This window comes from Marmota flaviventris, chromosome 5 (assembly GCF_047511675.1).
Source record: "Marmota flaviventris isolate mMarFla1 chromosome 5, mMarFla1.hap1, whole genome shotgun sequence".
NCBI classification, from domain to species: Eukaryota; Metazoa; Chordata; class Mammalia; order Rodentia; family Sciuridae; genus Marmota; species Marmota flaviventris.
In genome coordinates, this window is record NC_092502.1 from 41,589,451 (window position 1) to 41,608,922 (window position 19,472).

The 19,472-nt window shown below is 38.1% G+C and overlaps 1 protein-coding gene across 1 annotated transcript in view; it reads right to left on the reverse strand.

The window, feature by feature from the left end:
* The window catches only part of Trpc7 (transient receptor potential cation channel subfamily C member 7), a 187,072-nt gene that overhangs the window by 133,229 nt on the left and 34,371 nt on the right, over positions 1–19,472 (reverse strand). The window contains exon 2 of the mRNA XM_071612796.1: positions 5,486–6,263. Coding sequence (XP_071468897.1) covers positions 5,486–6,263 — 778 coding nt within the window. The remainder of the gene's footprint in view (positions 1–5,485; positions 6,264–19,472) is intronic.

Here is a 19,472-nt window from a genome sequence, read left to right on the forward strand (position 1 = left end):
TGTGTGCTCACTGGAGCCTGACTCTACCTATGTTTTAGTTTAATAGCTTCCTTTATCTCACCTGAATACCTCTCACCCAATTTTCACTGTCTCCCTGTATTTCAGAGGCTGATCCTCTTGGCAGAAACCTAGAAGAGCATTCTAATTTTAGGCATTATTTGTGATCTCAAAAAACTGTCATTAAAGGACACATTAATTAGCTAATTTTCCTGTGATGACTCATTAATGAATGCTCTATCAAAAGTGCTCCTCCAGACACTTAGGCAATGAAATAGAAAGACAAAGCTACCTTGGGCAAAGTCACCTTTGTCCCTTTTCCTGAAATAAGCCAATCTTCTCAAGTACAGGTGCCTGTGAACACAGCCCCAGGTAGACCAACAATAGAGCACACCTCATTGTGTGTGCTTAGTGAGGGCCATGCCCTTCCACTCATCACCTGCCTTCTGTGGTCATTCTCTCCTCTGCTCATTGTGCATCATTAGATGTTCAAGCACAGGCCTAGAGTGGCCTAGTCAGATCCCTTAGTGTATCAGGAATGATACATAAGTGAGTGCTCTGAGGGCTTTTCTGCCAGATTCTCTTATACACACATACACCACACACCTGCACCTTCACAGCTTGAAGAATATTTCCCCAGTGGAAAAGGAAATGATTTTCAAATCATTTCCTGCATGCTAAGCAGGCATTTGTTTATACTACCAGGCAAGCTTTCAAACTTCAAGGAAATATATTTTCCTAGGGTGTTAGTCTATAAAATTTAAAAATCCTTGAAGTATTGGAAGCATATGAGAAACTAGTACAAACACCGGAGGGCGGGGCAAAAGACTTACTCAATCTTTGGGACTGCTTCCAGCCTAGGCTGGGCCTTCACTCAGCTTTTTGTCTTCCTGGTTCCAGATGGCCAGAGTTCAAGTGTACTCTGAGCTCTCAGCACCACAATTCAAAGTCACTCCTCTTTCTCTCCAGCTCTTCCCTTTTCTGTCTTGATAAGTTTACAAGCAGATTACAAACTGTCATCTCAACATCTTTACCTTCCACAATGGGATCTCACTAAAATCATAGCAGGTGGCAAATTGGCCTGATTTATCATTATTTGCATTTTTAATTTGTGGTATTTCAGGCCTGGAGGGTTTTTTATGGGTCTTAAAATGACAGCACAACATCAATACATAATTCATTATCTATTTTTCATAATATCCGTGGTTAACTATCCATTGATAAACACAAAGGTCATTAACACTTAAGGAGAATGAGTCACAATATTAGCTTTCTTGATTCCTACTCTTCCTCTCTGAGGTCTGTCAAAATAAATTGCTGTGACTGAAGCACAAGTCTCCATGCTGCTCTTGTGTCAACAGGAAGACCCTTCTCAGCGGCAGCTTTTCTAGCCTTCAGAATGGACAAATGTTAAATAACTGAGCTGCACTGTTTGTTGGGCTTCCACAGTTCTCTGACTTGGGGACAGTAGATGCTTTCAAATTGAAGCAAAATTGTAAGGGAGCAAGAGGGACCCCTCCATCCCATCCTGCTTTCTTTCCTAAGCCCTGCAGTATTCCCTTGTCACCCTTTTCTTCCTCATCCCCTGTCCTGCCCCAAGGGCACTGCTGCCACCTACTCTAAATTGGAAGAAATACTGACTTCTAGTCATTTTGAAACATCATTTCCACAGATAAGCAAACATATAGACAAATCGCCTAGGAATGCATCTAGGAAGATATCAACAAAATAAAGGGGTACCCTGAGCAATTCTATAAGAGAAGGATCAGCAAAGAAAACCAAGCAGACTAATTCAGGAAAGATACAGAGGCCTCTATATTCTTGGTGGCAGGAGTTACAACCCAACCGAGATAGACAAATTCTTTATTTTTTCTTGCTAATCCAGATGCTTCTACACAGAGAGAGCCCATTCCACCAGCACCCTGAATAGTCCAGATCACACCAATCTTCCCTTTCTCTGGCTCCTACTGCATAGATAAACCAATCAATCAAAATGTCAGTTTGGAGCAGTGCTCTCAAACCCTATTTTAGGTAAGACAAAGAAGACACACTCTGCTGTCCATATACCATACAATGCAACATATGATTAGTCTTCAGTCATTGAATGTGAAGGTTTTATCCCTGGCTACCAGGTGTAGTCTTCTTTAGAACTTTCCCATTTCACCATGTTCATCAAATACTACTATGAAATCCATAAATGTATTAAGTTTGAGCCATAGATAAAAGTAATCATTTGCTTCAACAGTTGGAATGATTATTCTTTTAGGATTTATTTCATTCCTTTCATTAAGTATTTCTGGAAGGCTTACTAATTTACTGGGTATATTTAAGGCACTGGGAGACCCCATCAACCAGTTGAATTTTAATATCTTTCTAGACCCAAGAATATAAGAGAGACATATGCAATCCTTGAACAACTACACAATTTCCCCTCCAAAAAATAATGACTTGCTAGTAGGTATCTGATTCTAGCCACAATTTACTGGAGACCTTGACATTGGCTTCACTTGTTGTGAATGAGTAGACTCTATTCTGATAGTAAATTAAAATGACTCCCCAAATTCAAACTTATCTTGGATCATATCTCCTAGTCAGGACATGTCACTCCAGAGTGAGCATTTTGGAAGATGTAGAGGATGACGTGTGACATATTTCCAATGAAACACTGATAGTATTTTACATAATTGATGACACTGGATCATCTCCATAACATGTGACAACAAGCAGCCACATGTAGTCCCTAGAAAGCAGAACAGACTCATCAAGAGTGCAATTTAGAACACATTCACTGGCTCTTCATTCTTTCATTACAGTTTGACTTCTTTCCTGCTAAACTGCTCTCTGAGAAGATTTATAATGTCAGGAATGAACATACAAGGATAGTTGAATAAGTAATAAAGTTCTAAAGGAACAGTTATGTTAATTTATAATGCACCATTTGTCGACAATCTGAAAGACATTATTTCAAACAAAGGTAACTAGGGGGATGTTAACAGCCAGCAAATGTATTTATGCTAGCTCTTATTCTGAGTAAATGACTGCATTGTAGAAAGGATTTTCCATCATGTTAGCAGTGTTCTTAATTGTCCACAATTTCCATAATTTACTTTTAAAATCAAAATATCATAGAAAATGATTTCAACAAACTTCCAGTTTTAGATATTATGTACACTAAAATATGCCAGACTTTGGGTTTTAGTAAATGAAACAAATGGCTCAGATGTGTTTCCAAATGTTAGTCTAGCATTGTTTTATTTAGGCTGGCACGCTCCCAGATGTGAGATAAGTAGAGAATTGTGCAATTATCCAGATAATCTGATCCAAAGCACATTTTTTGCTTGTTTTTTTTTTTTTTTCCTTCTTGGCCAGAAGTATCTGAAGTAATTGGCTTAGCTTTTCTTTTTATACAGCCTGTCCAGGATTGGTCTGAAGGCTGGGGAATAAGAAAAGTTCCAGTAGCCTTGCTTGGGACATTCTTGCCCTCGGTATGAGAAAAGAGACAATAGCTATATTTCTTTGGGTAATCTCGGCATCAATAGCCACCATGTTTTCTAGATGAGGCCATGAATAATGTTAGGGAATTAGATGGAATAAAATGGGCTTAATTATAGGGTACTTTATCTATTCACAATCTGTGGTGCCATGCTACCTCCTCTTGGCCTAGTTTATCTATCCCTAGCTGGTGGGACAAGCATTTTCTTTCTGAGAGGCTTCCATGGCTTTATGTATGCATACCTGAATTGCTCCTCTCTTTAGTCTTAGTGCCCCACCCAGTCCCAGTCCAAATCCTCCATTTCATCTTAGGTTAATAAGTTTCCAAAACTCTAGTTTTCACTACTTAGTACCTGAATCATCAACTTTTAGTGGCTTTCCATTTCCTCCTACAGAATAACATTCAGAGTGCTCAGCCTGACATACAGAGCCCTCTGAGATCTGTCCCCACTTCATCTCTTCAGCATTCCTCTTGGGTGCCCCAGCAGGAAGTCGGTATTTTAGGCACATGGAGTTCCTCATCCATCTTCTCCCTGCTCTGGGCTTTGTTGGGCCTCATCTTCACTTGTTCATCCAAATGCCTCCAGATACTTTCTTTCCCCCTGGATCCACCTCCTACTGCTCAGTAAGACCTGATCTCATTTCATCCTTTGAGACCTCCATGAACAACATGGCCCAGGAGAGCCTTCCTTGCTAAGAAATGGTACACATCCTTGGCCACCTAATTGTATTCTATGTAGGTATAGCTCTTGCATTGCATCTCTTTTGGATAATGAAATTCTTACTTGCAAATGACATCTTTTCTCAGCTTGATGGCCAGCCCCCTATGTGATGCCTTTTTGTGTGTTCCATAGCCAAGAGGGGAAATAATGAGCCCAACTGTAGTTACTATTCTTCCAGCCACACCTGGAGTGAGGAATCCCTTCATCATTTAGATAAAGGCCAGTAAAATTTTGAGAAGCTCAATATATGAACAAGGCCTCTGGCACAGGTTTGCTGGAGTGACTGAATCAGCTCTGGATACCTAGACTAGAACAATGGTTTCATTATTTATTAACTGTGTGCTTTCTGTCTACTTCTGTGCTCTCATACAAAACAGGGATAGTAGTAGTACCCGCAGCATACGGGTTATTGTTAACCAAGATCAATAAGTAAGGCAGTTAGTGCATGGCATATAGTAAATGCCCACTAAGTGTTTGTTCCTTTTATTAAACATCATGTCAAAAGAATTTCTTACATTATGTCCTAGTCTTTTCTTTCAGGGGAGTGTCAGTTGACAGTAAAAGCACAGGACCACTCTTAAATAATGGACTTTGGAAATGGGTATCCATCCTTTGGCCTGATAGGTAAGGTGCTCTCAGGGTGGCTGAATTGTAGGGCTTTGCCCTAGACCCATTTACTGGAATGATAAGCAACTGTACAATTTTATATGCTTTTTCATGTGATGCCATCTCAGCCCATTGACAAGAAAATAGCAATAGCTGGTGAGGTTTAAGAAAGGCGATCCTGAGTCTTTTAACATTGGGCCGAGACTGAACCTAAGATTAGCACAGTCCAGCATGGAATAGAGATGTGAATGAGACAAATCAAAACCATGCAGATGAAACAATCATGAAGTCAAAGCCCAGACCAGGAAATAACCTTGGTATCCTAGACATTCCTGAGTGACCATGGATAGGGCTGAGGTGTCTGCCCCAGCACCACGAATTCCTTGTCTTTTACCATATTGATTTGTGCAAAGTCACCTTTTAGTTGCATTTATGTTTTTTTTTTTTTTTTTTTTTTTTTTAATATTCCACCTAGTGGGCTGCTTTTCCCTCAGGTCTACATCTGACCCAGGTGAGATGTGTAACCCTTCCCCTCTGTGAGCCCGAATGACAAAAGCCTTTAGGCTTTCACCCTTTCTCAGACCAGAAGACAACCCATTTTGCCATTGGGCACACATAGAAGAGCCCACTGGGCCATCTGCCCTCAGGATGGTGAGTGGGAGAGTTACCTTGAATTCAGTCTCAATGTTGGCTAGTCTGGCTAATTCGTTGCTTAGCTCCAGTGCGGTGAGGACAGGGTCTTCGCTAGACAGTGACAAATAGGCGGCGCTTGCCAGTCCTTTGTAGGCATTCATGCGGGAGCGCGAGTGGCTGAAGGAGTCTTTCCGCTGCTTCTCGGTGCACTCGGTGCACTTGCAGAAGTAGTCGTGGGGCCGCTCGATGCGGGCGCCCTTGAGCAGCAGGATGTGCACGATTTCGTACTCCTGGCAGTGGGCCGCCAGGATGATGGGCGTGATGTCGTGAGAGAAGCGCGTGCCATCCTCATCATAGGCATAGAAGTCGTCGTCCCGCAGCTCCTGCTCCAGCGGGCTGAGTGTCAGGCGCTGGCCCTGTGCGAAGGCCGGGTGGTTGAGAATGGCCTCCACAATGCGCACGTAGCCCTTGCTGATGGCCAGCAGCAACGCGTCCCCCACCCGCGCCAAGTTCTCTTTCTTGAGCAGCAACTCCGTGACCTCCAGGTGCTCGTTGCCCACAGCCAGCTGCAGCGCATTCTGTCCCATGTAGTCCACGCAGTTGAAATTGAGGGTCTTGGACTCCTCCAGCATTTTCCTGACCACCGGGATGTTGCCATACTCGGCTGAGTCTAGGAAGCGCTCTTCCTCAGGCGTCAGGCTAGTGCCCTTCTCATTGAACATGTAGGCAGGACCCCGGATAGCCTGCCGGCGGCCCTTCTCCCTCAAGGTCGTGTGCCGGCGCTGCATGTTTTTGAAGGTGCTGCTCCCCAACCTGTGGGACAACGAGGCAAAGAAGTTCAGTTACGTTCCCAGAGGCCTGCAGACTCCCCAGAGGCAGAACAAACAAAAATTGTTGAGATTAAAAAAAATATCATGATTGGAACGTTATTACAAATTATGAAATCTAATTAGAAATCATTGTCTCAAACACCCAGATCAAGACAAATAGTTCCCTGAACTATTTTTTCAAATGGAGAATCTTCAGTTATCCAGCTGTTCTACCCTTGGGTGAAGGAGTCCAGCAGAGCTGTATGTGGGTTGAGGTGGAATGTGATGGGAGATGGGAGGGAGGGTGTGGGGAGGGTGAGGGGTAGGGGTGTAGCAAAGGCCTGTTTTATCCATTTGTGTAGTCAAGCAAGTCACTTGGCTCCTCTGTACTTTTATTTTCTTATGCACAACATAGAAAACTTTGTGCACCACAGGGTCCGTGGGGGGATTAAATGAAGTAACTTGAATGGAGAAAGTAGGCAGTATTACTTTTATTCTGTCCCTTTGCATCTACCCCAGTTCTCCAAGGGCTGTGCCCACCACAGTTACTGCCACCTCTGCCTCAGATGTCTTGCCCCAGTACATTCTCATACTACAAGTATGGTCACATAGGCCTGTTTCTATATTTCTCCATGAAAATTAAGCACCTAAGAGAAAACATGTGACAGGGAGCAGGACTAGAGTCATTGCCACTTGCTGATGGCTGCAATCAGCCCTCCTGAAGGAGTTCAGTTGTAGCTTCTTAAGACTGAACCTGGAGTTTTATGTGGGGTGGGGGGAATAGGTCAACTTACATGCTGGGTTCACTTCTAACTATTCTTTCTCACTGTGGTGTAATATAGAGGTTAATATTAATACCATTAATCATAGCAGTTAATATTTATTAAGTACCTATTATGTGGCAGGTGCTATACTAACATATTTAGGCTCTAACTTCACATATATTAATGTATTAATTCTTGTATCAAACCTATGAGGAAGGCACCATTATTATCCTCCTCTCAGATAAAGATGCTGAGTGAAGCTAGGCTCAAAGGCAGTATTCGAAGTCAGAAGGTTTAAAGTAGGAATTCTGGCTCTGCCATTTGCCAGTCTGTGACTTTAAACAAGTTACCTAAGAAATTAATAAGGTTTAAAATGGCAAATGAGAGAAACTAACAGCTATCATGTAATTTGAGCTCAAGTCAGTATGTTCCATTTCCAGCTAGCCTTGAGTACCCAGAAGAGGGCTGGGCCAGATGATCCCTCAGCTTCCACTGACTTAGACATCTTAAACTTTTCTGATTCTCCAGTTGACCCTTCCTGAATTTTCTATTCTCTTTCTCCACTCTACTTCCATGGACACTATTCAAATAATATTAGAATGACATCCATTTTAACAAGACATATCTATTCTAAAGATAAGTACTTAGGAATTTGTTTCTAAATTATTTTCCATGATCCAAGAAAATTGTCTTCTTGTTATCAGTTATGTCTTAATGCATAAAGAATACTTAGTATTTCACTTAAGCCATTTTTAATATTTTTTTTAGTTGTAGATGGACACAATACCTTTATTTCATTTATTTATTTTTATGTGGTGCTGAGGATTGAACCCAGTGCCTCACATATGCTAGGTAAGCACTGTACCACTGAGCCACAAACCCAGCCTATCAAGCCATTTTTAAAAGTAATCACAGAGCAAGACTTTTAAATTAAACCTAGGGTTTTGAGGTTTTAAAAAACTATTAATTAATCTTATGAATTTTTGAATTTTGGGCTCCATATAGTTTACTTCTCATTTTACCTTTTGACCTGTGCCAGCCTGATTTTTGGTATAAACCAAAGATTGGAGGCCAGAGCTTAGAACTCTAATTCTGCCTATAGCAGAGTCCAAGGGAAAAAGCTGCTAAACTATGTGGTAGAGCAAATTCTTTATCTGTAAAAAATAAAAGGAATAATTATGGGCAATTCCCTCTCAAGGCAACTGTCTATGATAACTCCTAACAGAGAATGGTCACTCTTTTGAGAAGAGAATCTGAACTGCTATTCACATTGCTAAAGTACACTTTGCAAAAGATTGAGGGAGAAACGATGGTCAGTGTTCAAGTTCACAAGCTCCTTCTGAACCCATTTCTTTCAACAATGCTATTATTCCAGGAAGAGAATATACTTGTTCATGCCAAAGGCAGACCCTAGACTGGAAATCCTACAGAATTATTTACATGAGAGAGGGATTCACAAATAGGATGCAGATATTTATTGTTATATGTTTTTCAGAAGGAGAGGCATAGATGAGTTGAAAGCTAAGAAGTCCCCTTATTTGTTTCTCCAAAGACCCTTTCCAGAAGATGTAATAAGTTCAGTTTCCAGGCCTGTCATCTGGGCACACATACACCGGTGGAAGTTAAGCCAACACAAGACCAATAATCTTCCTCATGGAATTAACCTATCTTGAGATAGATTTCTACCTCTCTCAGAAACATATCTCTGGACTTAGCTGTCACAACTCAACCCAGGAAAAAACAGTTTCCACTCAAAAGCATGTGAGCTGTGTGTCAGATATGAAACATCAGCTGTCCTCGAAGAATCAGGCACTATAGCTTGATTCCATGTCACTTTTCTATTAGAGTTCTGTCCAGGAGGGAGAATAGTTCAGACTATAAGGTCAGGGGTACCCAACTATTACACAGTAAGAAGCATTGGGGAGATAAATTTAAAGGAAATATAATAACTACTGAACCAAATCAGCAGAAAATCATTTCAGAAGTACCCAATCTAAATTCAGAGTTCACATGAACATCATAGATGCTGAAGCCTTCAAACTTAAAGGATGCTCAAATATAATTTTTTATTCCCCTCATAAATGAAACAATAAAAAGCAAGGTGGTAGCTTTCTCATTTTTAGGTGAAGAAACTGAGATAGGTGAAGTGAAAAGAATAAACCTTGGGGCAAATAATTTGTGCAGAAGGGTAGGACATCACATAAATCTTTCTGTTTCTATAATAATTATAAAAAGTGTGCATGAGTGGCTGGTATTTCTCAGAACTTAAAATGTCTTCACCAGTTGTCATGCATTTTTCTGAATGACCTTGAGAGCAGACACCCAGATGTAGCAAGAAATAAACAAGCCTCTCTTTCACAGCCGTTAAAACCTCAGCTTCAAGATACATTTGGACGCCCCCAAAATGGTCAGTTATGCTCCCTTTATAAAGGAATTTGGCATTAAAAATGAAACCTTATCCATTTTTTCAAGTCACCTATTCATATGCACATGCAATGAGATGTGCTACCCAATGAGATTGCTTCCAAATTGAGGGGTTTCCCCATAGACCCTGGAGCCATGTCTCAGTCATGATTCAGATTGATGGAGGCCTTTTAACCTTACTGTGGGCTTCTTGGTAATTCTGACTCCCTCTTAGAAGCACCTCTCTAATGTCTGTCTAATGATGCCTTTTAAACATTTGGATACTTATAAATACATTTAGCTACCATGTCTTTGCCACTTTACCTTAAAATTATAGATAATCATGATTTACCTATATGTATCCCATGGGTTGGAAAGAAACCATGAGAAAAATGATGTGTTGTAAAGATAGTTATTTGGCCCACAGAGCTGGTGGTCAGAACTCCCACTCATGAATCCAACATGTTCCCTTGCTGGACTTTGATGATCCTATCCCCATTTTAGGGTCAAAAATGAAGAAAAATGATTCTTCCTAAAATGCAATTGATATTTGCCCCTACTTTAATATTTTTCTTAAAAATGAACTTTGAATGCAAATATTTTTATATTGGAATATATTATTGAGATAATAAATGATCAAACTCATCAAACACCTCAATTAAGATACTGTTTTTCTTTTTCTAAAAATGCATACATTGACATTTTATGTCATTGAGGAGAAGGGTTCCAGTGGAAACAAAACCATATTTGAGAGGAGAACTGCTTATTAAACTCTCTCTTACTCCCTCTGTTGCTATTTTTATCAAGCTTTGCTTACAGATGCATCAACCAGTCTGAAGGAAGCCAGATGTGAGTAATCTGTGAAAAGTATGAATCTTGCACCTTAACTCCATGCAAATGAACATGACCATAAAGCCTTTAGAGACAGGTATGGTTGTGGTTAATTATTTATTAAGAAAAGAACTCTTAAAATGTCTTTTAGTGATTTTTTTTATTAAAATGCCATAAGCATCAAAAGTCTCTGTGAAAATTATTCAAGCCTGAAATCAATTCAGTCTATGACATTCCCCAACTGAATGTAGAATCAAACAAAATCCAGGAGTCAGATCAGTTACCCAGGAAAACCCAGCTTTGGCCTGTATACCTTCTGAGTTTTAGTGAAAGTGATAAAATAGTAAAGTGATCTGCAGTCTTTTCCTAAACCTCAGTTCTCTCACCATTATAAAGGGAGTAATAAAATTCATCTCTCATGTTTCTTAGGACCACATTAAAGATTAAATAGTGCATGCCAAATGCCCTGAACACTATAAAGCTTTATACAAATATTCATGACAATAATGATAAAAATCTTGCGTATTGATACACTTAAGTACCAATATACTTAAGCACAAAATTATTTAAATTGATTCAGATTTTACCCTTCACTGATATACTCAGCTTCACTACATTTTAAAATGACTATGTAACAGTGATAGTTAACATATATTATACATTTATCATGTGACAGACACTATAAGTGATTTATATGAATTATTGTTTTAAATAAATTATCATATGATAGGCTTAGCTATTTTCTTAAATGACTACTCAATCATAATGATTAACATTTATTACACATTAACTATGTGCCAACCTTCATGCTGAATATTTTACATGCATTATCATTTTAAGTTCTCACAAACTACTTCAGTACTATTCAGTACTACTACTTAGGTACTATTTTCATTCTGTTTTAACAGATGATGAAATGAGGTAAGATAGATTAACCATATTTCTCAGATGATAGAACTTGTTAGTGGTGCACCTACTATTCGGAGTCTAGACTGTCTGATTTCAAAGTCTATGCTGGTGTGCCATTGCCATACATCTTCCTCCTGCATTTCATTAAGTTTCTTTTGTCCATAAAATTTTCCATTAGAGTGAAGGATCCTTGAGGGCAAGGTGATTGCTTGTTTGTGTGGCATATGCACCTGGTGCCCAGTAGACCTGATATTTGGCACATGGTGTATGGTCAGATAATTTAATGAATTCTTAAATACTTGATCTGGGCTGGCCTTTCAAGAGGACCAATAAAATAGAGGTGTTAATGTTTACCAGCATCCTATTTCTTACAATAGAGGAACCATATAATCTTATAACCATGATTTCCTATTTCTGAGTGACAACTATTAAATAAGGCATGGTTCCAAAGTAAAATCGATTTTCAATTAGCTCATTATACATGATGACCCATAAGTTACTAGATGAGACAGCTAATATAAGAAGTTATATTAAATCCCTTGAGTGACTGAGGCAGAAAATTGAGACATTTCCATTTCATAATACTGAAAATTTTTGCATATTTCCAAAGGCATCCAACTTATTTCTAAATGTCATCTTCCATATTATGTTGAAGTTGAAGTGATATAGTGAATATAAATTACTTAGTACCTAATAAGTGCTTTAGTGTCATTGAATATTAACTTTTTTAGTTTATCAATATTAATTGTGGGTCTAAGGTATTCAATTTCCCACCTAAATTAGTGACAATAATATGCTTGTCTAACATATATGTTTTGAGTGAAAGCAAAGAGATACCCACCTAATTATTCTGTTATGTATGTGAGTTCATACATATCACCAGTCCAATCCTAAGGAAACAAGCAATGTGGCCCTCTGCTACTCATTACAATATATTACATTAAGATATACTTTCTAAACAATTCTGCTAATGTATGATAGTTTTTCCATTCTATCTGTATTGAATAATATTATTTAGTGTTCTTAAAAGTTAACAACTGATTCCATTAGTAATTTGCTTTTTCACAAAATAGTGTAATTTAGAGAAGAGGCTATTCTCAGTAGTTTCAAACTACCTTATATATTAGCTGTCCAAATATAACTAGTGCTTTGTGTTTGCTTCCTTTTTTTCTCCTTACCTTAAAAATTTTTATTTGCTTATTTGGGCAAGGAAGTTATGAAACTGGACATCTATATCTCATTGTGTACAACTTCAGATAGAGTTAAAATGACAAGTTCAAATAGTTACATATAAAAATATTCATGTTGTAATAAAATAGATATGTGTGATATTCTGATGGTTTTATTGACCTCTGTGCTAAAAGAGTCTGAAATGAATATCTACCACCAGGAAAAACAGAGGCCCTTAAATTGTGAAATGAAAATACTGGAAACAGTAGCATGCTGAATATTTATCTCAGAGAAGTGTTGATTGCTTTTGCTAAACAGCAGCTCCTGTAGTTCACATCCAAGATACCACATGCATTCTGCAATTAGCCTCAATGAGGCTCTACATAGTTCTGATTTTTTTTCTGGGTTAATTACTGCCTAAAGGAGTTAGCTAGTCTACATGCCCCTAAGCCTAGGAGCAAGTGTTTTTGGAGATACGTATTTATGGAATTATAATTGTAACATAGGATATTGGTAAATTGTTAGACAATTGAGTCAATGTCATTGCTAAAAAGGCCTTAGACAGTGGGTCTGCATCATATCCATAATGAATATTCTGGATTTTATGTGAGTTCATTCATAAATCTGGTAAGTGTGCTTAGTACTTTAGAAATAGGACCCACCAGCAGGTGGCATTCTGAGGCAAAAATTCACTGAGTGCCACCAGACAGGGTCAATCATTATTGCCTTTTTAAAATCTACCCTGAATCCATTAAAGCCTTTAAATTATAATTAATGACAATGGCATCTTTGTCGTGTCTCCTTAATCATACCTAAGTGAATTTACAACTTCAAACTTAAAGTGGAGACTCTGTGATCCAGATTATCAAAGATAGCTCATGTCAAAGCTCTGCCCAGATTACATCTCTTTTATTAAGAGCATATTTGTTATTTTGAAATGGATGTCTAAAGGAGACATAGAGCTCAGACCATATTTTCAATAAGAAAGAAAAAAAGAAAAATCACAGCCCTTTTCTTGCCACCTGTAGTTCTTTAACAGTGACTATTTATTATAATATATCCTTCTTCCTCTTTCCAACTCCATATTTATATTCAAATAAATAACAACAGAACACCAAATTCTAAAAGCTCTCAGTAGTGAAAAGGTAGACAACACACATACTCTTTTAGAAATAAAACTATACTACTCCAGTACAAAAGGACTAGGCTTACCAGGAGGAGTTGCCTATTTCTAAATGGCTTTGTAAACTTAGACTGTCAATAAAAGAAAAAAAAATTCCTACCAACTTAACAAATAAGAAAGATGTCACATTCAGACAATATCTAAAAAAATCTAAGCAATGACCTAGAGAGAAAGGGCCAATAAATAAAAGTTAATTAATTTCATATTTCAGCTAGAAAACAATCTCTACTGAAAAAAAAATCAATATGAAAGACTCGTCATAGCTACTTACATTGAGGGTAGAATACGCAGGCTTGTCCCTCCTCTAGATGACCGGGATCCGGTGCAGAGTCGCGGGAATCTGGCTCCCCATGGGTGGTAGCTGAGGAGGTGCTGCTCTCCGTGGTGCTGAAGTATAGAGCTGGTCAAGAGAGTGGAGTTGCGATAATGTGAAAGTGCGCTCCGCTTTTCTTTGTGCTGCAGTGGTAAAAACTCGCCTTTCTTCTTTTGTAGCAGACCCGACTTCCCGTTCTTTTCCTAATCTGGGGGAAATTTCCCAGAGAACATGAAGGAGAAGCATCCGTGTGTGAGACTGGCATGCAGCGTGATGATGGGTTAGTATAGTCCCCACCCCCTCTTCCAGACATAGCTTTGAAAGAGAGAGAGCAACTGTTTTTCCACCATAGCCCCTCAGAATTTCTACTTGGCCCCTCCGTCCCAGAATAGTGCATCACTCACACACACACACACACACACACACACACACACACACACCCCTCAGTTATATAAGGGAATATGATTTGGCTCCTGAAGGAGAATGTTCATCAGTTTAAACAAATGAAACGTGGGGGAATTAACTGGTTTCCTACCTGTTGGGTCTGCATGTATTTACAGAGGGAAAGCGTTGAGAAGGAAACTAAAACCAAAGGATTCTGAAGAGTGAGAAGAGTGGTTTCCTTTAGTAAACCTTAAGGCCACACCCACTTTATCTTCTGTGAGTGATGCATCTTTTAATGTTATCCTCTTGATACACAAGCTTTTAGTATTGTTTAGGAAGAGGTTAGTGACACAGATCAGGTCTGATATTAGTAAAAAGTCTTTAAAGGATTAGCTTTCATTTGAAACTTTTCCTCTTTTGAAAGGAAATTCCTAATGCAAAAATTTGTTTTCCCATTTGTCTCCCTTCTTACCAATTGTTGTTACCAAATAGTCTATGATACTTAAACACTAAGGTATTTTGGTGACATCATTGGAGAGAAATCTGCTCAATTGAAATATTGTCTGTGTAAGAAAAACTGTGATTGTTGCCAGGTTCTATCTAGGTTGCTGAATAATAAATTTCAGTGCTTATTCTTTGAAACCAATTCATGGATTAATAACTGGCACTCTGTAAAGACTGTGTGCAAATGCAATACTTAGGATTAAAGATTGGCTTACAGTACATTTTGCACACTTCCATTCTAAGTTTATATGCAAATCAGATTGCATTGTTTCATTAATATGTTACTAGCATTTTCTCTGGGAATACCCTGGTATATGGGGAAAGACCCTTGGATTTTAATTTACTTTTTGTGTGACCTTGGACACAAATTAATCATTGAACTTCAGTTCCTTCATATGTAAATAGTGAATAACAATAGGATTAATAGTACATTTTACCAATTTTTATGGTAATGAATTGAAATAAATATACAATGCAACAAAGTTTGCATTAAGACATGCTTGATACATTTGGATATCTTTCCTTCCCTTTTGCTCAAGAGAAGTAAAGGTAGCTCTTTAAACTCTCTAATAAGACTGAGAGAAAATTAATTTTATTCCATGAGCCTCCACACAAACTTTCCAATATTAATGATTGTGCTTTGTTGAATAAAATACCATTTTAAAGAGAAATTTCTTAGAATGAAAATTTTTATTAAAAATTTTTATAGACTTAAAGGATAAGGAAATTTTTATTTTTTATTAGAATCAGAAATAGGTTTAACTCATTTAAATAAAATGCTAATTAATTAGAGCTCTATAGTATTACACAGAAGTACAGAACAAAATATAGTATAGGAAGCCAACAGAAGTATCTCACAACCACTAAGTTAGAAGATTAGCTCTGACACTGATAATATCCTTTTGATTGGGATCCTCATCATCATGATTAGTGAATCAGTATAGAATAAAATACTCTTAATTATAAAATACTTTCTCAAGAATATTGGGTTGTGGCTTTTAGTTGATAATGATGGAGATGATGTATTGTGTTTTTAATAAATATCCAAGAGCATATTTTCATCAGTTTCTGACATGAACTATGTCCTTGTTTCCAATCAAGATGTCATAAAAAATTGAACCATATTTAAAAAATTATTCCAGTGATGATACAGTAGTTAGCTCTGTGTGTGTGTGTGGGGAGAGAGAGAGAGAGAGAGAGAGAGAGAGAGAGAGAGAGAGAGAGAGAGAGAAAGGGAATGAGCTAATTATTTTATAGGTATATCAATTAATTGAAAAAAAAGTCAGAATCAGGCCAGACAGCTCTTCAAAAAGGACAGGATAAGATGACATTTTGTGAAGGATCTAGTCTTCATAGTCCTCATTTTTAGAATGCTTTACCACTTCCCAAGGATGTCATTACACAGACATTGGGTTCAATAGGCAAATACTTATAATCTGAAAAGCATTATATGCATATCAAATTATCATATTTTTATTTATTTTATTTTTATTTTTTATTTTTTTAATTTTTTATTGTTGGTTGTTCAAAACATTACAAATTTCTTGACATATCATATTCCACACTTTGATTCAAGTGGGTTATGAACTCCCACCTTCACCCCATACACAGATTGCAGAATCACATCAGTTACACATCCATTGATTTACATATTGCCATACTAGTGTCTGTTGTGCTCCGCTGCCTTTCCCATCCTCCACCATCCCCCCTCCCCACCTCTCCCCTCCCCTCCCTTCCTCTCTCTCTACCCGCTCCACTGTATAACCCTGAGGGTCTCCTTCCATTTCCATGCAATTTCCCTTCTCTCTCCCTTTCCCTCCCACCTCTCATCCCTGTTAAATGTTAATCTTCTTCTCCTGCTCTTCGTCCCTACTCTGATCTTAGTTACTCTCCTTATATCAAAGAAGACATTTGGCATTTGTTTTTTAGGGATTAGCTAGCTTCACTTAGCATAATCTGCTCTAATGCCATCCATTTCCCTGCAAATTCTATGATTTTGTCATTTTTTAATGCAGAGTGATACTCCATTGTGTATAAATGCCACATTTTTTTAATCCATTCATCTATTGAAGGGCATCTAGGTTGGTTCCACAGTCTTGCTATTGTGAATTGTGCTGCTATGAACATCGATGTAGCAGTGTCCCTGTAGCATGCTCTTTTTAGGTCTTTAGGGAATAGACCAAGAAGGGGAATAGCTGGGTCAAATGGTGGCTCCATTCCCAGCTTTCCAAGAAATCTCCATACTGCTTTCCAAATTGGCTGCACCAATTTGCAGTCCCACCAGCAATGTACAAGTGTACCCTTTTCCCCACATCCTCGCCAGCACTTGTTGTTGTTTGACTTCATAATGGCTGCCAATCTTACTGGAGTGAGATGGTGAATTCAAAATGGATCAAGGAGCTTGATATCAAATCAGAGACACGCCGTCTCATAGAAGAAAATGTTGGCTACGATCTACGTTCGGTGGGGTCGGGCTCCAAATTCCTCAATAGGACACCCATAGCACAAAAGTTAATAACTAGAATCAACAAATGGGACTTACTCAAACTAAAAAGTTTTTTCTCAGCAAAAGAAACAATAAGAGAGGTAAATAGGGAGCCTACACCCTGGGAACAAATATTTACTCCTCACACTTCAGATAGAGCCCTAATATCCAGAGTATACAAAGAACTCAAAAAATTAGACAATAAGAGAACAAACAACCCAATCAACAAATGGGCCAAGGACCTGAACAGACACTTCTCAGAGGAGGACATACAGTCAATCAACAAGTACATGAAAAAATGCTCACCATCTCTAGCTGTCAGAGAAATGCAAATCAAAACCACCCTCAAATTATCATATTTTTAATATGTAAAACACTGAAGTAATTAGATCTTCATTATTAACAAGAAAAGTTCAGAATACTCTTAGTTCTTGGATGAGAAGATGTCTAAGATATCTGCATAAGGCTTGAAGCTTTGCTTCCTTACAGTCTCACCTGGGCATAGGCCCACAGCAAAGTTTAGTGGTTAAGAGTGCCTAAGACTTTGAGTCAAACTTCTTGTGTTTTAACTCAAATCTTCCATTTTCTATGTGCATCCCTGAGTTTTATCACCTGTAAAATGAAAGCTGCAACAGTCTCTTGCTTGTAGAGTTATAGTGAGTATAAAATGAGACAACTCACATAAAGAGCTGAGAATAGTGCCTGGCACACAGTCAGAGCTCAGCATATGTTGCTTTCACTATTGCTTAACAGCTTGCTCTATGACTGAACAGTGAACATACTATTGATCAGTGGTTCTCAGACTTTCTGTGCTCCATCATAACCTAATAGCCTGTTAAAGATACAAAAATACAAATTCTTGGTGATACTTCCCCAGAGACTTTGCCTTTTTCTCCCAAGAACCTTGAGTGATTCTGACATAGGTAACTCATAAATCACTCTTTAAGGAAATACTATTGTCTATTTAAAGACTAAAATGTTTTAGAAACTATAGCTATGAGTCTGAATCCATTGGGACACTCTCTTTTTTCCCTATCTCAGATGTTCTTTAATAGTACTTTAATTTGTTTGGTTACTGAACAGATCTGGCTCTTTATCCTACACAGAAATATATTCAACATATTTATTATACATATTATTTAAGAATTGATGCAAAAAAGTTTTCAGAGAAAAAAATGTCTGGTTAAAATTACTAGATGCCATTATGTTGAGCCCATCTTTGAAAAGGAGAGCCAGGTGCAGTGGCACATATCTGTAATCCCATCTACTCTAAAGGGTGAGGCAAGAGAATTGCGAGTTCAAGGCCAGCCTCAGCAACTTAGAGAGACCCTGTTTCAAGAAAAAAATTAAAAAGACTGGGTATAGTGCTCAGTGGCGAAACACCCCTGGGTTCAATCCACAGTGCCTTCCCACAAAAAGGAATAGGTAATCTCTCTTAGTATCTTGTTTAATAGCCACATCATTGATTGAAAATTGCACTAAGGCTCAAAGTGACAAGAATTATGTTACTTTAATTCTATTAATATTTATATTTTATGAAAAATTTCTGATCTTCTAGTTTAGGCTATATGTTGTGGTTTTCAAAGGTTGTGCTTTTATAGGATTTGTATAAGCTACAACTGACCCACAATCTATTAAAGGTTTCTTTAAAAAAGAAAACAGAAACTAATATGAGATATTTATTTTTGTTCTTTCTTAAGAATATGCTTAAGATGCTGTGGTAGACAGGAAGATCCCCTTCAATGAAAGGCTCATGTAGAGATAGTAGTCAGTTGATAGCCTCCAGCTGTCATATCCTGCAGAGTCTGCTTCAACTGCAAAGAGCTACCTTAATAATAAAAAAAGAGCTACCTTATCTCAGATCATACCCTTTCTGGGGTAGACTACATTTTGTGGATAAGCAAGGTGGGAGAATGCAGGGTGTTTATTTAAATATTTTTTAGTTATGGATGGACACAAAATATTTTGTTTATTCATTTTTATGTGGTGCTGAGGATCAAACCCAGTGCCTCATATGTGCAAGGCAGGGGCTCTGCCACTGAGCAACAACCTCACATTTTAAGGACACTTTTATGAGTGATACTCATCCCAAGGGTTCCTGTTATATGGGCCAAATTATCATAGTTTGATTTCTTCTACTGTTCAGTCCTGCTTCTTTCCTCTTTCTTTCATATTAGCATCGACTTCTAGAGAATATAATCTGAATTAATGTATACAAGGAATGAATTGAGAAAGCAGATAGGGTTTTTGAGCTAGATCACCACCAT